Source organism: Amblyomma mixtum, chromosome 2, assembly GCF_055824585.1.
Source record: "Amblyomma mixtum isolate Tamu chromosome 2, ASM5582458v1, whole genome shotgun sequence".
Classification (NCBI taxonomy): domain Eukaryota; kingdom Metazoa; phylum Arthropoda; class Arachnida; order Ixodida; family Ixodidae; genus Amblyomma; species Amblyomma mixtum.
In genome coordinates, this window is record NC_143013.1 from 28,219,406 (window position 1) to 28,241,573 (window position 22,168).

A 22,168-nucleotide genomic window follows, 5' to 3' on the forward strand; every position below is an offset into this window, starting at 1 on the left:
TTGCATGTAGATTAATTATCTCGGTTGGAACCTCTATCTCGAGGTAGACAGAGAAAACCAACCACAGCATACCGAAGACAAAGAGAATGGTGAATGTGAAGTGCCGCAAGGAAAATCGTTTCTAATCTGTGTTCTAATCGCTTCTTATCTTTCTGTGGGCCACAACGCACCATGCCCGCTAGTGAACTTTGGCGCAATAGCGAAGAGAATAAGACAGAGCATGTACTGCAGCAGTCCTCCGGAAACCTACCCTTATACCACAGAGGCTGGATTCAGAAACGAAATATGGCATGTAATGGTGCAGCAATGCGCCCAGTACACGGCAGGTAATGGGCTCGAACCTCGATGCGCTGGCAAAAGTAAATAGCTTTTTCATCTGTACATAACAGCCACGTTTACCCATCACTAAAACGCGCGGAGTAGTTCGTCATTTGGTCAGTGACCAAACCGTCATTCTTCTACAACGCCGCGCTGGATAGGACATGTAACAAACGGCTGTAAGGGTCATTGACACGTCAGAGGAAAGGGTTGACGTCGTTATGAGTTCCCTACACAAGCCTTGCACACTGCCTTTGAGAAGCAACATGACTGACACTTCGAGTTCTATACCCTTGATGTCATTTGTGAACAAGCGTACACTGGTTTCTTTGATTTTGTTCAGAGACCGCAACCGTCACTGGTTACAAAGGTTCACCCTAACCGCGGTGGTGCACGTTCCGTCAAAGGATAGACTAGCTATAGGACGTACAATGTTGCGCGGTAACAGCTATGCCGACATGGAGAACGAAGACCTGAATAGCGCGTGCGTGTCAAGTCCGTGAGCAACTCTACACGCGCGGAAGCTCTTCAACATCCGTCCCTCATTCCCGCTGGCTGGAAGCGCCCGCCAGCAACTTCTCCGCTCTCATCAGGCAGACGTGGCGACGTTTCAGTTCGAGCCAGGTGAAATTATATGCGCGGTGGGCGCTCGTATAGACACGCTGGTCGGGGCCGGCTATTAAGCGCACCCTCTCCCACCGGAGTTGCCTGAATTATTCACGACGCGGGACAGACTGGCGCGGAGGAAGTGTTTCCGGGTGCATCCCTCCCTCGTCACCCCCCTTTGGCTGTCTTCACGAAGCCCCCGCTTCTGCACTGTTGGCAAGCTCGCACTTTCAAGTTCACGGCTGCTCACCGCGCCGTGGCCGTTGGGGCTCCGCCCGCTTTCATCATCCATACACTGCTTGAGACGCGCGCGGGAGCGGCAGCTCCGAACACGGAGCGGATGCCTGTCACTGCAGCGGAAGGGAAAACCACGCAGGCAGACTTTTCGAAAAATGCTCCGGAAAAATAGTAGGACGCTTCGTCTTTTTTCGCGACAGCATGTATAAGCCTAAAACATGCCGTAAACGGACGTCGTCTAATGTCTTACTTGGAAAAGTCGAAAGAAACCATCATCGTCACTGACATCAACCGTGATGGCTTCACTGCAGAACAAAGACATCACTCATCAGTCTCCACTTTGATCTGGCCTGGTACAGTTGAGCATGATTTGCCTCTGTAAAATTCCTCGCCTGGGGGGGGGGGGGGGGGGGGCGCCTATCAAATAGCCCTTGATCAGGTTCCTACCTCACTGTCTTCCACTTTCTAACCCTAACTTACCATCAGTCACCCGTTCTTCGAAAGAAATCTTGCTTTCAACATATATGCACTCCTTTCGATTTTGAAGGTGCTGGTGAAGGTCGAGAGATATACATTTAAAAGCAAGAAACACCCATTGCCTGCCCGTCAGGGTAGATCATTGGGCGTTACAAACGACAGAATGTTTATACAGTGCCTAATCGTCCACGACGAGAAACGAGTATTGCGACAACCTGGACGAACCAGAGCCTCCCGCCGAATCATCGGCCCCCTCCGGACGCCGCGCTTTCGCTTCAGCTGCTAATTTGTGCCCGATGACGGAAACATCACTTGCGCTGTACAACCGCAACCTCGCTTGTAACCCCAAAGTGCCTTCCTCGCCTTTTGTTTCTCCAACCGACGAGGCCTTAGTCCTCCGTCGCTTGTGCCTTGCATGTTCTGACCGGTTAATTTTTCCTCTAATAAAAAAATCGGTGTTTGCTTTTTACAGCGTACACATCGTGTTTATAAAGTATCTGGAAGAACGCCATAATGCCTCGCAACTCTGTCTCTATATACCTCATCTACTTAACGCAATGGGTTGCTTATCGAGCGTCCTGATTCGAGTTTCTCGTCACCACACTCACTCCATACACACCAGGACAAGGCCTAGCAGCAAACACGTTGCCCTGGGTCCGAAAGGCGGTGTACCTTTGAAAACAGCGCCTAAATGAAGTAGCCGCGTCATGAAACAAATGTCTGAGCGAAGGATGTCGTGGTACTTAAAAACAAACTGACATTCAGTTGCTTTCGGACAGAGAACTTGCCACATGAAGTCATTCCAAGATGTGTCTCACGGTGCGCACTTTGTATATATACGCAATCGTGTCTTTGCAGAGTTAACTGTTATGCTGAGCACTGCAATTGTCCTTTGACCTCAAAGTTACACCGTAAAGGAAGCAGCTACGCAGACTGATTAGCCGCGCCTCTCCGCCCGACGAAAGAAGGTACACAAAATTACTCTTGAGCAGTATCCGCACCAAGTACATATTTCAGTGCCACCACTTCGCTGTACATTCTAATGATGCAAGAAAACAACCCAGAAACATGACAGCGTTACGACGAGGGCACAAATCGCATACTGTGTACTGCGAATGAAGAATTTCACTGATCCCTACAAAGAACCCTTTTAATATCTCTCCTCTATTCATTATTTGCCTTTCTCGCTGTCATACGTCGAGTGCACGTACTAAACTGGTCGACCCGTTGCAGGATCGCACGTCCCTCTCTTCTATTCAGATCAGGTGGTCCCGAATTGAGCACCGTAACACCGCACCTTGCACATCGCAGCTACTAAAACATGCACTTTTCATCAGTAGACGGAGAAAAACGAAAAGTATATTTAGAAAAAGCATCTCAGGATCTATCACTGGAATCTGTCACAGGCTTCTCGGAGCAAAGCGGAGGAGTGATGCGTGCAATACCGAGAAAGCCACTGGTTTCGGTTTCGCGCGGGGGCACGTCGGTACACACAACTTCCGCTCCAGGGAGGCTCGCAGTTCCCTTCGTGACGCCAGCGGCGGTCGCCCGCCATGGGAACCTGTTCCCCGAACCGATTTGGGTCATTCAAGCATGCTGCATGCATAATGCGTGCGCACACCTTCATCCCCCCCATCGCTCTTCCTCCGTCCACGGGCTCCCGGTCACAACAGCGCCGTCAGACGGGCGCCGCGCGCGTCAGCAGGCGTCGACGCGGCGGCGCGACGGTGAAAGTGAGTCTTAAATCACCTCTCCTCCTCCTCCTCCTCACAACCCCGTCTTCCCTTCTCTCTTCCTTTTTCCTTTTATGTCTTTTTTTTCACGCGCTCCCACCTCCCCCATCCCCCACGCCCCCGCCACCAACCACACCGAGCGCGCAGCATCTTCCCATTGAGTTTGGAATACTTTAACCTTTCTTTTTGTTCCTATTTTTCCTTTTTCCTTCGTTTTCTTTTCATTTTTTTTTTAGAATACATTGGGATGTGGAAGCTGGGTGCTCCGTTGTGAATAAAACCCTGTTTGTCTGCGCCAGCTGGACTTGTCTAGGAGGTGTTGACTCGCAGTGGCTCCTTGTGTGTTTTACGCGCACGTCATTCTTTTCTATTTCTATTTCTTATTTTTCGCCTACACCCGCTACCGATGTTCTTGCTGTCAATTTATATACCTTCGTTTGTATATACAGACAACACGACCGGCCGGACGGAGACGCCTGGAACCGGTGAGAAAAAAAGTGGATGTTTATGGGCGACACGTGTTCTTGCGTCACCGCTGACAGCGCGCAAAGAGAGGGGAGCTTGAGTGCCGAGCTTTAGCTAAAACTCGGACAAAGTGCTTCCGGCCTAGAAGGGTTGGTCGTGCAGATCGAATCTGGGGCACGCCCTGTATAGTTTTGTGCTCACGCGAGTGAACACGGGAAACGGCGTACAGCGGGCGGCAAGAATAGCATCAAATTTCCAAATCTGAAGACCGTTACAGCTCCGTCGGGCCGGAAGGAGCTGTTTTTATACACCGCGTCGAGCAACGGCCTTTGTACGGGAGGTTGCGTCTAGGACGTTCTGCTTCTCCTCTACGTGCACGTATAGTAGACCTCTGGCTTCCTTCTTCACCTTTCAGCCTTATGAAAAACATCTCAAAATTTTCAAATTTTCTCAAAGTTCCCTTGCAGAAAAACATGCTCACCGTCTAGACGAATTTCTCAAACAACCCTTCATCCACCGCTGAAATGCCTGGAACTAGACGCGTTGCATTTGTTTTGGCGAGTGTTATATGCTGAAAACGTAAATTATGCTGCAGAATTACAGCATCACCGCGATGATCAGCACACTATAAACACGAATACACCTCTATGAGAGTGAAAAGGGAGTAAATTGTCCTGTAGCGCACACCCTTTTCAAAAGGGTGTGCGCTAGAGGACAGTTCACTTCTTTTTTACTCACATTTGTTTAGAGTGTACTGGGTGCAGGATAAATTTTTTTAGTACTGTGTTTTTCAATCCTCTTTTAAATTTAACACTGCACAGAACGTTTGGAATTGAGTCCCTATAGAAGTTAGGAAATCGTTTCTTGGAGGAGTGCCTCGTGATAAGTCTAGTTGTTACGAATGAATAGACGTTTTGTATCGAACTCTAACCAAGCCAAATAAGAAGCGGCCTCTTTCAGGCATTCCTGCGCCTAAAGCCCGAGCCACAAAGCAGCGCTTGCGCGGAGTCAGGTCAATGTATCATTCACCGGCATCGTCGTCCGGCGCCGGGAGGAGTGCGACCATACGCATAACGGCGTTCGAACTGGCGCCTTCAGACCCAGGTGCACGTGGTGAGATTATGGATGTTTGAAGGCTGATCTCCTGCCCACAGCTAACCGTCCAATTCAGCCGGAGACACGAAGGTATAGAGCCAGGAAAAGAGCAAAACGCTGAGGGAGCGTATGAGTGTCGAGAATTAGCAATATCGAACGAATATTGCGTCATTAGCCACCTCCGCTATATCAGATATACATTTCTCCGATATACACTTTCTTGATGCCGACGTATACAGCGCAAGAAGACAAATCGTTTGACATCGAATGTCTACGTCAACCAGTCTGGCCGTAATGGACTTTTGAAGTTTCAAGAAGGTTTGGTGAACCAAAGGTCGTCGGTGGGAATCCCTATGATAGGCCACGCTTTGATTCGACTAGTAATCTGATGCTATGTAAGCGCTGAATCGTTTGGTACCTTTCCGAACATTCTACGCCAATAAGGTGGTACACAATCTGTGCACCAATGGTACCACCCACTGCTCTCACTTGAATCGCCTTGTGTTTCATACTGACGCGACCTGAGTATTAGAGCTAACCCTCTGATAAGTGGTCATAATCGGCGCTTCTGTCCTCGCAGAAGCGGACCGTAGCTGTCCCTTTTATGCTCCATGCTCCTGGGTCCAAATAAACTTATCTTCAGTGGACCGTGCCTGTGGTGTTCACAGCAGCGCAGATTGATCCGCCACCTGCAAGGCATTACCGGCGCCGGTCTCAGCATCTCCCTTCGTCGCTTCCATCCAAGCGCAGGAATTTCGCAGGCGGCGATGTCGGTGAAGCCAAGACGCTGACGTGACGCCAGAGAAACGCTGTTTTTTGGCTTGGTCTTAAAGACCCGTAGTGTACGAATGACTCCAATATCCCTCTTCTGTCAAGAGAAGGGGATGAGGGGCTCGTTATAAATATATGGAGAAGCCAACAGCCACAGAAACCAAGGGGCACAAGGGATATTTAATTCATTTATTTATTTTGTGGTGTTGATCAATTTTTTTTTTAAATATTACTGAAAATGTTACCGCTTAAAGCTAATTGATTAGAAAAGCAGAAGAAAAAACAACCACATGCCGCCGGTGGGATCCGAACCCACGACCTCCGAATTACGCGTCCGGTGCTCTACCGCTGAGCTACGGCGACGGCTGTCAAGGTAATATTGAGGAAATCCATGGCCATTTTTTAGTGTCCGTCGGTGACTGCTTCCCACCTCCCCTTTGCCGTCGACATGTTGAGACTACAATGCATAATTTCATGTATCGTTTGTGGTGTTCCAGTAAGCGATGCGCGTTTTATGCGCGATATGAGTGAAAGGAAACCAAAGGAGGAATTAACTCTGATTTTGCCAGAGCGTGTGCAAAAATACATTGCCATGACATTTATAAATGTGTGCCTTCCCCTCCAAAAAAAAAACATTGGCATGACATTTAGAATACTGGGCCCTACCCCCTCCAAAAGAAAACACTGCCACGCATTTATAAAAATGTGCTTTCCCCATCCAAAAAAAATACACCACCATGCAGTCTTCTTCCAGTCCTCCCAGTGTTCTCCCAGTCCTTTTCCATCGTCTCTATGCGTGTATAATGGGTGAGAACGTCGCACCCCAGCCAGCCAACAAATGGCTACAGCAAGCGTCATACGTTAAGCGGCGAGTTATCGCAAAGGCAGAAGCAGATTGTTATCGTTCTGGTGACAGCAGAAATACCACTTTTGTTTCAATGACACCAATCGGTAATGACTTCTGTTATCTCATGGTAGCAGCATGCAAGTACTACACACATCCAAGCTTATTGTGTTCAGAGCTGTCTGCAATGCAGCGACGCTCCGAAAAAAAAAAAAAGAACAAGTTGCTTGTCATTCACACTCGTCTGCTTTCGTATGATTGTATCGTTTGCTTTAGCCTTCATTGCTCTGCGGCCACTTTTATTGGTTATATTCTTTTAGTCAGAGGTAAAAGCAGTCGTGTAAAATTAAAAAAAAAAGACTGCTGCGAACCGTACACAACTGAAATATCTTTTAGACATTCTCTAATCAAGTCGGAATGCGTCATGGTTCCCTAACAGGCAACAATGACCAAGAGTTCCGTTATCGGTGTATATACCCTACAACTGCGACTGGCCAGAATTAGCTCGAAATGGGTTTAACAATAGACAACGACAATTTTCGCGAGGACTGCCTATTGCAGGGACTTCTCGTCAAGCAGAGCAGGTTAATATAACTTGGCAACCTGCACAGTTGGCACGTCTTTCTCGAAATTGAATCGCACCGCACGCGGAATGTGCCAACTGCAGGCACGGAACGAAACACTTGGGCTCAGGTTAGCTTTGCTCTTCTGTTGTTTTCAGGCCGTTTATCAATGCCCGCAGTTTTTTTAACAATGTCTTTAACTGGCCGGACATTGTTCTGTCAGGCGTTTAATTGGATGTACACAGCATGTGAGCTTATTTTTTGTTTCTTTTTCGCCTTTTGAGCGCACTCTACTACAGCATATACAAAGTGAGGCAAGCGTTTAAAGGAATAAAACTGGGGCATAACATGGTTTGAAAGTGAGGAAAAAATGGTTAGTGTTCGCCGAGAGGAACCACAGCAACATTTTATTTCATGTTTTTACACAAAACTTAGGTCTCTGCAGATAGGCTAAATGAGTGGTTTAGGCGACCACGCTAAAAAGCAAGTCCCAAAAGTTCGATTTTTGTAGCAATGCAGTATCATCGCGCAATTTTTTTTTCCAAATCAAAGGAAAATAAAACGGTGCCAAATCAAAAAGTATTGTGACAGGAAAGCAAGTTTCAAACACCCTCGTCCCGGTTGCTCAGTCGTACAGGTGGTTGACATGGCCCGCCTAAGCTGAGCAGCTGTAGTCGCTCTTAGTACGCTCGAGTGTCTGGCCCAACTCCCTGAATTTCGCACACTCCCTTTCCAGTGTGGAGAAAGCGCTCAGAAAAGATAAAACTTTTTATAAACTGCGTTATGTGCAGTTCCTTTCGATGATTTACAATTTTCTCATTTAAAATTTGCGCGTATCTTGAAAGATCAAAGAGTTTTATGAGCTTTCAAACTAATTATTAAGCCACTGTTTTGCAATAAAACGTGCATGCCACGAAGCTTTTCTGCAGTGTATACAAGTGGCTGAAAATGTTCCAAAGCGTCGTCGCAATTGCTTGTATTCGGATTCCCGAGCTGCAATTCGAGCTTGGCATCAGAACGTGTCTGTTTCTCTACCGCGACCATGCTGCTCGAAAGTTCCACAGCCTGCCACACCCTGCATACCTCCTGACCTGAAACTGTGTTTGCATGTTTTCATTCTTGATGGGGGCCGTGGTGTTTGCGTGGAGGGGAGGGGATGAAAAATTCCTTGCAGGACCGAGAGTTCAAGGTTAACTTAGCCGTGATGAACAAGTCAGTAAATGGAGCGCTTTTTTTTCCCTCTCCCTCTCTCTTGCAGATTCCTCTGCCCGTTTTCTCGCGTAGACATGAACAGCGCTTATAACGCGAGTAAAAAATGAGTTGGTTCTTTCCACGCCCGCCCGCGGTTCACTTTCCTCATTGATTCAGCCATGGAAGTTGAGAGGGTGTCAGTCTCCGCCATTTTAGACTTATACAAACCCTCGTCTTTTCATCCCTTAGACGTGAATAAGTTGCACACATAAAATGTCCTTCATTCCTCTCAAGTTTTTGCTTTGCCTGCTGCTAGTTCCGTCTTTGACGGGTGCTCCCTCCATGGAAACTAGAAAGGTTTGCTGCCTCGTAAAAACGAGACTTAAGAACGTACCTATATAATAATTCCTAAAATCTCCAAATATCTCTTCTGTAGACCACAATATTATATAAGTTTCCCGGAACTTCCTGAGCGCCCCTCTTACTATACAGCGCCTAGCGTTCATACACCACGCCAATCAGGAATATTCAGTATCTACTCGCGTCGTTCGAAATAGTAGCGCCAATGCAGCCTTGCCGAATCTAGCTGGAAAATAGTAGGCTCTGTACAGGTCATCATGGATAGGTTTGGTTTATGGGGTTTAACGTCCCAAAGCGACTGAGGCTATGAGAGACGCCGTAGTGAAGGGCTCCGGAAATTTCGACCACCTGAGGTTCTTTAACGTGCGCTGACATCGCACAGTACACGGGCCTCTAGAATTTCGCCTTCATAGAAATTTTAACCGCCGCGGCCGGGATCGAACCCGCGTCTTTCGGGTCAGCACCATAACCACTGAGCCACCGCGGCGGGGAGGTCATCATATATAATTGCGATAACTCAATACGTACGTTATCAACCTCAGCATCGAAATGCGTCATGAGGTTGTCTTAGACAGCGTCCTATTCGTTATCGAGCACGACACAGCTTGCTGATGACGCTTACTAAAGTACAAGTGTATATTTAATGAAACTAAATAAAGCGCAGCCCGTTTTTGTCGATTTTCGGCATGCTACTTTAGCGTGACGGATAGTGCTAACTCCAGAAAGGTATATCTTTCAAGCCCATGCACATAAGAATGGTGGACAGCAAAGCAGTCGAATATACGTATTTCTCTTTATGTGGATAGCCAGGCAGCAAAATTCAAATTTCTGCTCCCACGTCTACGTTTTCACAGAAATCATTTTGCCCCTGAAGATCGAGAGAGGTTGAATACTTTAAAACCAGAAGTTCTAAAAGTAATACCCGATACTCGTATCGGAATGAGCTCCTGCATGACTTGGCATATTCTGCCACCATCAGACGTAACGTCCGCTAAATTGCGTGTTGGGTCTTGTCAGATACCACGCGTTATGTACAGCGTATACAGACTTAGTCGAAAGAGTCCGGCTCTCACGGTATGTTTTAAGCCGCGTATAGTGGAGCACTCATGGCAGCAATGAAGACCAAAGGGCCTTGGAAAAGCTCGGGCAAGGATCCTCCTCGCTTCACATAAATTTACAGCTTGACACATGTCTTGAATTCTCCACTGCAGGATTAATGAGCAAACCATGTGGTCTGGATACTTTTTATGAGGGTGTACAGCTGAAGGACATGTTTGAATTTAATCAAACAGTCTACTATGGTGCATTGCGCAGCCTACCGTTCATGTCAAGACCTCACGAGTTTTCCTTTGTTGTCAAGCATTTTAGTGCTCCCAGCACAGTGCCTTAACATTTTGTGAGGCTCATCTCATCAACGCATCAACTGTCTCGTCGTTGATTGGAATTTCGTTGGTGGAACGGCAGGTTGGCGGCCACGGGCAAAGTTTAGTTAGTCCTCGATTAATCACTGCCAAATCATCAGAACTGTAACCGCCGGCTACGGTCGGCGGTTGCTTTCAATTCAGGTGCCTGTACGCACACGTGTCGAAGATGTTGCGAAAAAGAAAAAAGAAAATGTGAAACAGCGCGTCCCCAAACGACGAACTACACGTTTACGTACTTGAATATTTCCAAATTTCGAAAAGTGTGCCGTGAAATAGATATATATATATACAGAACAGTCTCGGGTCGGCAATGGTATTCCCTTCGTCAGGGCAGGCTTACAATGAATCGGTTTCGTCAATATTGACGAATTGACGAATGATATATATATATATATATATATATATATATAAGATGTATATTTGCGGTAACCCGCGCTTGTCCCGACGATGCAAAAGCACAAAAAAATAACGCCTTCTTCTGGTGCTTTAGTCCTCATTAGGGAAAAAAAAAATTTAAACCGATGTATATACTGTGCCCAGTAATACGTTTCATATTACTTCATATTTCATTGACTGACACTGACAACCACTGCGAATGCTTCAGCGATTACGAAGCATAATTTTTAGCACCAAGGCTTGAATTCTATTTCATATTCTATTTCTATAAACCCTTCAGTGAGACAACTTCGATAACCGCTGGAAGCTTGTGCACAAGTGTTGCAGCCCTGTATTACATACAAGTGCGAAAGCAAGTGAAAACAAAATATGCAGGTGAGCTTTGATAAGAGCACCTCTATCGTGCCTGGAATCGTTTAACCTCCAGGCTCAAGCTCAACTGTTGCGCTTGTCATATAACGACAGATAGAAACGAGCAGTGCAGCTGAAGGCTGCAGAACGTTAAGTAAGGTAATGTTAACTCTTATCACCATGTGGTTATTACATAATTGAATCTTTATACCTTTACACGCTTGCTCGAACGACTGGCTTGCGCAGCTGAATTCACCGAAGGAGTGCCATTCGAGCAAACTGGTAAGAACCGAGACGAACAGTGGCTTTAAAATCACATTACATAGCATTTCTTGCAAGCTTCCAGCAGCTCGCTGAAAACTTATGAGCCCGAGTAACTGTTCCGAAACCGTCCGCCGCGGTGGCTCAGTGGTTATGGTGCTGGGCTACAGACCCGAAAGAGGCGGGTTCGATCCCAGCCGCGGCAGTCTAATTTCGATGGAGGCGAAATTCTAGAGGCCCGTGTACTGTGCGATGTCAGTACACACTAAACAACCCCAGGTGGTCGAAATTTCCGGAGCCCTTCACTACGGCGTCTCTCATAGCGTGAGTCTCTTTAGGACGTTAAACCCCATAAACCAAACCAAACCAAACCAAACCAATGTGCTCCGAAACGTACATCATACATGTTTCCAAGCGTTCCAGCAGAACCGTCATTATACGGCGCTGTCTGCACGGTGTTTTGTGGAGCTAACGGCTTCCAGCTGCGGGGAGGAAAACGCGGCAGCGCGACACGGTATGTTCTGCGATCGAAATGTTGGATATTTTACTTGGTTGTGAATATAGTCGGGAGCTAGCGTCCGGGACATGAGCCGCACCGTCATTCCAGTCTGCACCTAAATATAGTATTTCACACATTCATTTTTATCTATCTACTACTATTAAGCGACCAGACATGGACCACTTGAGATAATCTGCACATCCTCGGTATTGAGAATGTACAAATCAGATGCCTTGTCTTCGTGGAGCCTAAACGTTATAGCATGGCCTCAACGTTAATACTCAAGATTCAAAATTGCTATCACAGCTATAAATTCAACAATTACACGTCCCCTTGTACAGACTGCACGCGTAAAGTTTCTCATATATTTATGGTTCATAGGGTATAACGCCCCAAAGCGATTCAGGTTATGAGGGACGCCGTAGTGAAGGGCTCCGCTAATTTCAACCACCTGGGGTTCTTTCACCTACACTGACATCGCACAGTACACGGGCCTCTAGAATTTCGCCTCCATCGAAATTCGACCGCCTCGGCCGGGATCGAACCCGCGTCTTTCGGGCCAGCAGCCGAGTGCCATAACCACTGAGACACCGCGGCTGCTCTCATCTGTATTTGCAGACACAAAGTATCAAATCTAGTCTTCGTTATGATCCATCAATGAATGGAATGAATTACCAGACTGCAAACTTACGCTAGCTATATGCCAGGATATCTATATCAGCGCGATAGTGTTAAAGGCCCCGAACCCAGAAAATCCAGCGTAGGCGTTGCGAGCGAAAAATCACGAGCTTGACTCTGGAAGGTGGTGCCCTGCAGAGAGCAAACTAGGAGGCAATTGGGCCGCCTAGGTCACGTGACTTTGCTGCGTCATCACAACCTGCCCACCTTGGGAGGTGGCAATTAAATTATGATTGGTCGCTCGGGAAGAACAACCTGTACCTCACAAGGCCCCAGCTGGGCGCACCTGTCATAGCAGGGCAGCGGCGCATCTCTTAACCGCTGCGCCAAGAGGGGCATCAGGACCCCACGGAATAGATGAATATAAATTCGAGAATGACCTTCTGCATATAAGGGAACTAACCCTTTATGCTATCGTGTCATACACTTAAGGCGGACCTTAAGTGTCCCCTCCAATTTTTTTATTGACTTTTGTCACCTAATCCTTAGCACGAAAACTGCGCGATAGCAGCCATTATTCTGTGCTTGTGTTTTTGCTGAGTGATATGCACGGTAGCTGGTAGAGTTGGTTTCAATCTGTGCCGTTTTGCACTCTTCTCTCCAGACTACTTCAAGCTTACTTTGTTTCCTGCTTGTTGTTTGCGCTAGAACAATTCACTCCTGCCCCGTTCCCAATGCTATGCCCTATAGGACCTTTGGGAACCTAAGTCACTTGATTGCTATTCCAGACTCATCCTTCTCACTTCCTTATTTCTCTGAATAAAGACGAGAAACTTAATATTCCTGCATTTTCGTAAATGTTGATGTCACTGCGAGTGTAGACGCTTTTCAGCCTCGAATTTGCAATTTTTTTAATAACCTCAACTGTTTTCTCTTTAGACACTTGCTGCCACACCGGAACGAGGGAGGATTCAAGAAACTTCTAGCTCTTGCAAAATCCATCCATATATCTGCCTACTCAATCCATCTAGTTAAAACAACTTATTGAGTATTCAGGAAGAAGTCTTGAATTTCGCGCTTTCTGCCTAGGCCTGGTTAATAAAGGGAGCATAAATGTAAACATACAAAATTTTACATACATATCCATCTTTCTCACAACGCGGTCGTCAACAAAGAATGAAGGATATTGTTAAATGGCGCGCCGTACAAAAAACGTAAAAAGAGGCAGTGACAAGAATCGCTTTGCCAACACGTAAAACCCCTTTCTCAATACGAGCGCCCACGAATAGGGCACTGAACTAAAAGCTTTTGAGCGTGTTGTCAAGTTCGTAGCGTAACATCGAAGCGAGAGCTTTTGGCCGCGATCCAGCGACGCAAGATGTACAGAAGCTCGTACCAGTACAAAACTGATAATTCTGCTCGACTAGCGGGTGCCGGAAACGATGTGCAGCGCTCAAACTGAGGCATCTTCCCTGAATCACACGCTCTGCGGCGACAACCGAGCACACCTAATCGCACATGTGCGCTGCATAAGTTGCCCAAGCGGCCGGAGATAAGGCGCTCTCAAAGTGCCGCCTTCGTCGCAGTGCATCCTAAATCACAGGGAAGCCACGCGGAACAGATCGTGAGCAGTCGCCTCTCCCTCCGGCGTTCATCAGCTGATGGGCGTATCTGCCGGCTCCGGATAATAAAGACACCACGTATCGCTCCTCCGTTCGACGACGGCCCACCAAGTGGGCCGGCATGCTGGCGCGCGCGCTATCGCGCCGAGAACGTGCCGGGCTATCAGGGACAGCGCGGCTCCCAATGGGCTGTCGTGCGCCGAGAGATAAGGCGGCGTGGCGCGATAAGCAAGCAGGGGGCGGGGGCTCACCGGGCGAGAGTATCCGGCCCATGGAGTCGGTGGCGTAGGCGGCGTGCTGCGGCATAGCGGCCAGCGACGCACTGTTGTCGTACACGGGCCACGGCATGTCCGAGCGCACGTACTGGGCCGGGAAAGGCGCGAAGCCGTTGGCAGCCGCTCCGCCGCCGCGTCCGTCCTCGACGAGCGCCGCCGCCGAGCCTGGGCTGAGCGCCGCGGGCTGCAGTGCATAGCCGTTGTGCGTCGCGGTCGTCTCGAGCGTCTGGGCACCGCCGGCCTGCCACGCTTGGGCCTGCGGCACGTACATGCTCAGCGGCGAGTACATGGAAGAAGGCGGCGAGCCGCCCAGCTCGGCTCCCGGGGCCTGGTGCGCGGTGGCGTACGCCGGCGGGCTGAGGCCACCGCCGGCCGCCTTGACGTAGACCTGCTCGGCCTGCCGGTTCGGGTAGGGCGAGGAGCTGGCCACAGCGTAGCCCTGCGCGTACTGAGGTGTGCCGTACGTGCTGACCATGATGGTGGAGTTGCCAAGCGACTGATAGAGCAGCTCCTTGTCATCGCCCGCCGGCGGCAGGGCGTCCACCGGGTTCAGGGCCTTCAGGCTACTGATGCTCGCCGGGCTGTGCTCGTCGCCCGGCGCGAAGCTGCATGTCACGGCAACCGGAGTGGGGCCCTGCGGACCCGACGGGGAGCCGCTCGGGGGCGGGGCCTCGGCCGCCGAAGGGGGCGTAGCCTCGGCGGCGGGCGACGCCTCGGACGCGTCGGCCCCCGGCCCGGCTACGCCGCCGCCCAGGGACACCTGGGGAACTTCTGGGGAAGGCGCCCCGCCCTTGGCCCCAGGGGACCACGGCTGCTGCTGCTGCTGCGAGGCCGCCGCGGACGACGGCGGCGCCTGCGACTGCGACGAGACGGGTGTCGCCACCTGGTGGACGACCTGCTGCTGCTGCTGGGCAGCTTGCTGCGCGGCCTGCTGGGCGGCCTGTTGGGCAGCTTGCTGAGCAGCTTGCTGGGCGGCTTGCTGTGCGGCTTGTTGAGCGGCCTGTTGAGCGGCTTGTTGTGCGGCTTGTTGAGCAGCCTGCTGCGCAGCCTGTTGAGCCGCTTGCTGGGCAGCCTTCTGTTGCAGCTCTTGCTCCATCGCCCTGCGCAGTGGAGAAAACGAGTGACATACGAATGAGAAAATTGCTTGATGTTTTTGCACTTTATTATCCAACTTCCCGTTTTGTAATATACTATATAAACTTTCTTTTGGTAGCGATCGAGTTCCAAACTTCAATGCAAACTAAATGTTCTCTCTTTCGTCACCATAGGAGATATGCGCGTTTTTTTCAGATCCACTTTATTACTTTTGATTAAAATATATATGTTGACACAATACTACGCAATATAATAATTACCCTAAATTAATGCACCACTCCACAGTGTGCATTGGAAATTGTATTTGTCCAATACAAACTTTCATATATACTATGATAAGCACATATAATGCCTTTAGCGCTAAACAGAAAGAAATGTTTTAAAATTTTTGAAATACACAAAAATGTTTTGCTTCATTTCATCAAGCATATGAAACTTGCAACCCTCTCACATGTCAATAGTTCGAGCGACAAAAAAAATATTTGTTACCTCTCAGAAAGAAGCTTTTTATTGGAGGCGGCAGAAAAGCAGTTTTTCCTGAAAATATGCTTTAATGCTAGAAAGTATCTGCACATCAACGAAAGTAAATATGGTTCTGAATGACAGACATTTAAATAGTACATGGGGAATCCTAATACAAAAAAAAATTAAATAACAAAAAGGTAGTGAAGACGGCCGCAAAAATTCCAAAGACATGCAAATAAATTACTGTACAAGAAAAAGTTGGGCCGATATGTATCAGGTGTTTAAAATGCTTCGAATTAGAGTGGTTAAATGCTACGCTTAAAAATAGTTTAACTTCAGTATCGTTTTGAGTTTCAAAATGGCGAAGGCTTAGGTACTACTAGGCGAAACAGATCTAAATTTGGAAGACACACGCAAAACATCCTCCACACCAAGAATAACAATGAATTAATATGCGGACGTTAACTTGGAAAAACGAAAATCAAAATCATGGAACTCAGCGATGTTCTTGTAATGAACCAAGCATCGAATGACCTGCCTGTGCACTGGCGAAGTATGGGTCTTGGGCTTTAAGTCAAGGTTGCTTACTCAGAATGAGCATCCAGGCATACTCAGTTGTGTTGACTGAAATGATATTGGCTGTATTGAGAAAGACAGCCCGAAAATATCACTTCATCCCATCTTCTGTTTGGCCATACTGCACGGTGTCATTGGCATCTCTGCAGAGCGCATTACCAAATGGGGGGGGGGGGGGGGGGGGGGGGAGTGTATTATCTGATCAGAACAGCTGCCCTTGAAGATAAATATGCGGCAATAAATTTTAGCCACAAAATGCAGACACTCGGAAAATAAAGGCCATAATACGACCAACATCTACATCACATCTTAGGCAGCTGAAAAAAAAAATCAGTAAAGGAAAATGTGAGGTAAAGGAAAAATAAGCTTCCCGACGGATAGAACTTTGTGTTCTGGGCTGGTTTGTTAAGGTCTTTATTGTACTAACTGAAGCCACATTATCTGACATACTCTTGAGGCGCACTCCTGCTGATAGGATTGATAAAGAAAATGATCTCAAGGCGGAAAGAAAACTACGACACTGAGGTCATTTGAAATAGGGTCCGTTTATCAGAGCGTCTGGCATGCGCCAGAGTTCACCCCTTCATAGTAAAGTTGTCTTCTCAGGCTAAAACTAGTGGTGCAACAAGTCGGGAAGTGCGTAGGCAACTTTGAAATAATGCGCGATATCTACGGCTAACCATGACTCCGACTCAACGAGGACAGTAAGGAAAGTTTTAGGTGGAAAACTAAACGAAAACTTTCTATTTTTTAAAGAAAAAGAAAAAAGAAGCAACGTTGAAAGGAGATGCAGTTGTTTCCACTTGGAGGACAACAAGCGCCATTCATTTTGCAAAAACTCAAACCGAGCAACTAACGGAAGGGCGTGTGCTTTGCCTCGGGAGGCTATGATCTCACGACGAGAAAATCAAAACATTCGCAATTCAACTCTAGGCTATGATCAATGATTTAATAGGCACGTGTGTACACAAGGCGTGACCAACTGAACCGATACCCCCACCTCCCTCATCATAGGCGGTCGGCTCTGAACGTTTTCTGTTTACGCAGCACTTCTCACAACGTTCCCTGGTCTGTGCAAAACAAAAACCGGTACATCGCAAGTACTGCGACGTATATTTATTCTACGGACCAGCTACTATATTTGTCTTATAACCCAGGTCCCCTTTTTATATTCTTATTACTTATTTATAATATTTTATACCCTGCCTGAACTACAACTTCGTCGTTTCGATGTGCATACACTTGCCTAAGTCCTTACAAACTAACTTCTTGTACAGAGGGCAAAACGCATATCTAGAACGAGCGAACTGTCTGTTCCGCACCTCCCAAAGCCGCTGTGGCTCGGAAGTCAAAAAATGACAACGAAATCTTGTAAGTTTAACAGCACATGCTTACATACAAACCCTTTTTAACCAAATGTTATCTATTTACATCGCGTGTTCAGCCCGAAACACGCCCAGTACGTGTTCTAGACAAACGTATTGCCCTCTGTACATGCTCTTCGAATTAGTTCTGTCGCAGTACCACAGTATCTTACAGTGAAGCCTAACCTGCTTAACGGCATATGCCTTGCAGTGAAGCCAAACAACGCAGTATACCATGCATGATATTTTCTCTTCTTCTCTTTCCATTTTTTTTTCTTGCAATACAAGCACTGTAATCGCATAAACTGCTTATGACTACCAATGCGCGCTAATATTGGGTCATTGTCAAAGAAAACAAAAACATAACTTAAAAGAGTACGCTGGCTATTTCTTGCATATATGTGTAGACCAGTAGATACTAGAAATTCCAAACAGAAATTCACCCTTAGATGCACTTACTGCAATAATAAATTATTATTTAAATAACCATTCAGGGTTGGAATATCCAGTTGAGTAGATAGCGTTTCTGTTTATTTCTCAACTCACGAATTGCTCTAACAAAATCCAAAGAGAAAACGCTTAAACTCACAACGGCGATTATTTTCCGTTATGAAAGGCCGCCAGGTATCATATGCATGGCATTAAGTATAGATAAGGGTTGTACTTTACAGGTTTTTATTTTTGAAAATTCGGCCGACATTTTTACTTTTGTTTGAGAATCCACTTTACAGGTTGTTTGCATTTTTTTTTTTTGACGAATACTATTTCTGATAGATGGGCTCTCCATTCTTATTGGTGATATAACCTCTATCTCTATACGGTAAAGAGTCGAGTGTAAGTTATCCTGGCTTCTTTATTAGCACCAATAGTTGATTCACACTAGTAATTAACGCGCATTAATTAATTAGAGCCCTGCTTACTGAATCAAGTGCTATCGTCACAGAAAAAAAGTGACAGAGCGAGAGTTAAGTGATTGAACCGTGAGACAAAAACGTAAATGGAAGTTAATTTCAACAAACTTTGATGCGTAAAGATCAAGTAAGCAAAAACCAGACATACCAAAGCAAATATGGCCGAAAGCAAACCGGCGAATCACGTACACATGCACTTGTCACGCGTACGGCACACGGAAAAACGCCTTTCTTTCTAATTGTTTTCATGCCAGAATTTGGCTGTTTTCTTAAGGAAGGAACTGTGAAAGCAGCATACAAACAGCCAAATGACCGCGCATCGCATGGTCGGCGTAATGGCTCGACCGTCGTGGAAGCCAGGAGATGACACTTCGCTACACTTATTCACGCTATCACGTTGGTGGTGGATTGTTGTGGTTGCATATGGGATCAGCGTCCTTACGTGCTTGAAAAAACATGTACAAAAAAGTGACGCCTCTAGCAAGCAGCGTTCCGCTAGCAGAAGAAACTTGACGAGGATGTGTAGCCCCCTCTCAGTCCACCCCGCCACGCGCCAAGATCGCGGAGCAATGCCTCTAAAAGCACAACGGTACTATTTAATCCTACGATGCCACTACCTCACTGCGCTCATGGCTGGTGTACTTAAATTTTTTCTTGAGACTGACTGCAATTCGTATTTTAGGTCACAAGCCGTGGCGCGTATATTTGAGGATAATGACTGTTTTCGGTTGAAGCCGAATTTCAAATATTGGGATTAGAGTACTGTATCGGCATTTTTTTGTGGGCTGCAACCGAGAAGTTCAACCCCTAGTTATATATAACCAAGTTTTTCCCAACTTTTTCCGAGTCTGAAGACATATTACGACACACGATTTGTATTAATTTTCAGGGAGAGTAAGATGCTCATCAAGCTTAGGGAAGAATCACGTGCCTATGTTTTAAAGGACAGAAAAAGTCCTTTTTGTCTAGACACTTTAATGAGAAGGAGTGCTTCTGGTGGAGAGTGCGCAAAATACAGTGAATAAGTGGACGATTGATCTTTGGTTGCAAATATATACACCAGCCTGCTCTGCAAATATTTTTGGTCACAGTACAGCTCCAAGATGAAATGGGTGCTGCCCACAAAACTGATAAGGCAACAAACTTATTTTTCCCTACATTGCAGAGTTACAAGGCTTAATACCATACGTGTAGGTTCCTCTTAGCATGCCGCTGGCTCGGAGAATCGGCCCTAATTTGTGTTCCTGTTGCCGATTTTAACTGCGCAGATTGGGTCTGTTATGGCATTACAAGGCCTGACGATTATGTCTATCGTCGTCTCACCTTCGCCTTGTGAGCTGCCACAGATGATGCGATGCAGCTGCGGCAAGGGCCTGGTTCTCAGTCAAAAATGGACGATTGACTATAATCTGAGTCCAGTTGGTCTTTGTCGGTTCCTGCTGTGTTTTTGTAACTTGAAGCTGGCAATTTTTGACTGGACATGGCTTCCAGCTCTGCCAGCCTTTAGGTGAACCCTCTAGTCTTCGAGCTCTGTATAGTGAGTGCTTGTGATTCACGTTCGTTTACGCTTAATCTGTACACTGAGCAGTCGAAACAGCAAGCTGGGCCACCGAGTATACTTTGAATATCAAAACAATGCCGCGATGTTGAAGACGTAATTAGGAAAGCCAGGGTTTACGACGCTCTAAACATACCTGGACGCTTCGTGATTCCGGTAGGACAGCAACTTCGCTCTCGATGGTTGTGTCCAACTAGCAACTACATGTTACACGAAAAAATGTCCTCGCGCATAAGGCCTCCGATTTGCTGATGCCATCAGCTGCAACTTACTCCAAAATTATTCAATCACTACAGCTGGGAATTCTCTAATCAATATACGGCTGTCTATGTCCCTCCACCAGTTACAGAAAGTTACCAGATGGTGGCGCTGTCAGCTGTTGATAGTACCCTGAGATTTTTCTTTCTCCACCAGGTTTTCTTTCGTAATGTATTGTGCAGTGGTGAGCATTTCGCCTGCACGCCACAAGTGTCGCGACACTCTGCTAATTCTTTCGAATTTTGGAGCAATAACAGTGTCGAATTTTTACACATGGGCGGTAGAGTTTCTAAAGTGTTATGACCAAGGAGCTCTGCCGTGAGCATAACGGCGCGACTTCGGTGAAACAAATGGTTGGCAGAAATTGGTTCCCACTCTTCCTGCTGCGAGCAATATGTTGACATACGAGAACACGCCTTCCTCACCAACAGGAAAATGCATACGCACTTAAGAAACTCAGAACATCAGCTTCAAGGACTCATGTGTTGCGCGAGCATCTAACGATACCCTCGAAACTGGATTCCGCCTCGCAGAGGTGTCTGGCGCAACGAGCCTGCAACTCTGAGGAACACACTGCTCGAAACACCGCGCTGCAAACGCATGTCACCCCACAGCCTGAAGGCCACTATCTTGTTCGGTTATCCGCGTGCGACTATCTTAAGACACACGGCGGGTGTGCGACATCCACAAGACTCACGGCCGTGCCGCAGTTCTTTTATGGGGCCGCTGATACACAGAACCGTAATTTTCGGTGACAGCAGGCAGCCCGCCTGATTAGCGCCGTGTCGGGCTGCGAAGAAACATCGGTCACAAGCGCTCGGGGTTCAGATAGCCTCGTAACACACCGTGCGGCGGTCACACCAAGAGCGACTGTCTTCAACTGCTCCGTCCGCCGACGTCGATGGCCACTCTGCTGTACCCACTTGCAAGGCCAGGATATGCCACCATCGGATCGACCGGAATTATAGCGGAGTTCGTCGTGGAAACTGCGAAGGGTGAGTTTATGTCGATGTTCTCGGAGTGACAGAGATACTCCCTTCAGATGTCTGCGACCCAAAGCTGGTGCAGGAGGAAGATGAAGAGGAGGAAGCTAGCTTTGTACAAAATCCTCACCTTCCTTCAGCTCACCGTTTGGCAAATACCGAAGAACATGCAAAACCACTGCTTTGACGTCACCAATGATGCACGTCCTGGGGAAGGACAGCGTCGGTCAGCTTGCTTGTGGAGACTGGTTTTAAGAACAAACCGCTACAACAGGTCATGACATAATTTGGTTGGTTGGTTTATGTGGTTTAACGTCCCAAAGCGACTAAGGCTATGAGAGACGCCGTAGTGGAGGGCTCCGGAAATTTCGAACCCGCGTCTTTTGGCTCAGCAGCCGAGCACCATAGCCACTGAGCCACCGCGGCGGCATAACATAATTTATAACTATAGAGTGGAAGAAGGTGGGGTGGGCAATTCTCTTCCATTATTGTTGTCATCAACATCATCAATCCAACTATGTCCACTGCAGAACAAAAGCTTCCCCTGACGGTGCCTTTTTGCCGTCATGATAATGAGGTCTGTTTTTACCGCAACAGCCTCAGCTTCGAGTTTAAGTACGCTGACGAGTCACAATATTTTTATTTGTTGAAGAAAAGGGTACAGTTGGAAGCACCAAGTTTAGGGAAATCTCTCTTATCGACAACGACGAAAATGTGCGACGAAAAACAACGCCGCTTGATCGTATCATGGGTATGTCCACAAAATAATCAAGGTGAGAAGGCTAAACCGCATAGCGCGCTGTTTTCGGGCTCGGAGGGCGCCTATAGAATGACCGCGTGCATATACTGCCG

At 47.4% G+C, this 22,168-nt stretch overlaps 1 protein-coding gene across 4 annotated transcripts in view; it reads right to left on the reverse strand.

The window, feature by feature from the left end:
• Positions 1-22,168, reverse strand: part of LOC149358778 (uncharacterized) — a 97,543-nt gene that overhangs the window by 48,246 nt on the left and 27,129 nt on the right. For all 4 annotated transcript variants that reach the window (XM_089570963.1, XM_089570962.1, XM_089570964.1 and 1 more), the window contains exon 2: positions 14,083-15,206. In XM_089570963.1, coding sequence (XP_089427089.1) covers positions 14,083-15,206 — 1,124 coding nt within the window. The remainder of the gene's footprint in view (positions 1-14,082; positions 15,207-22,168) is intronic.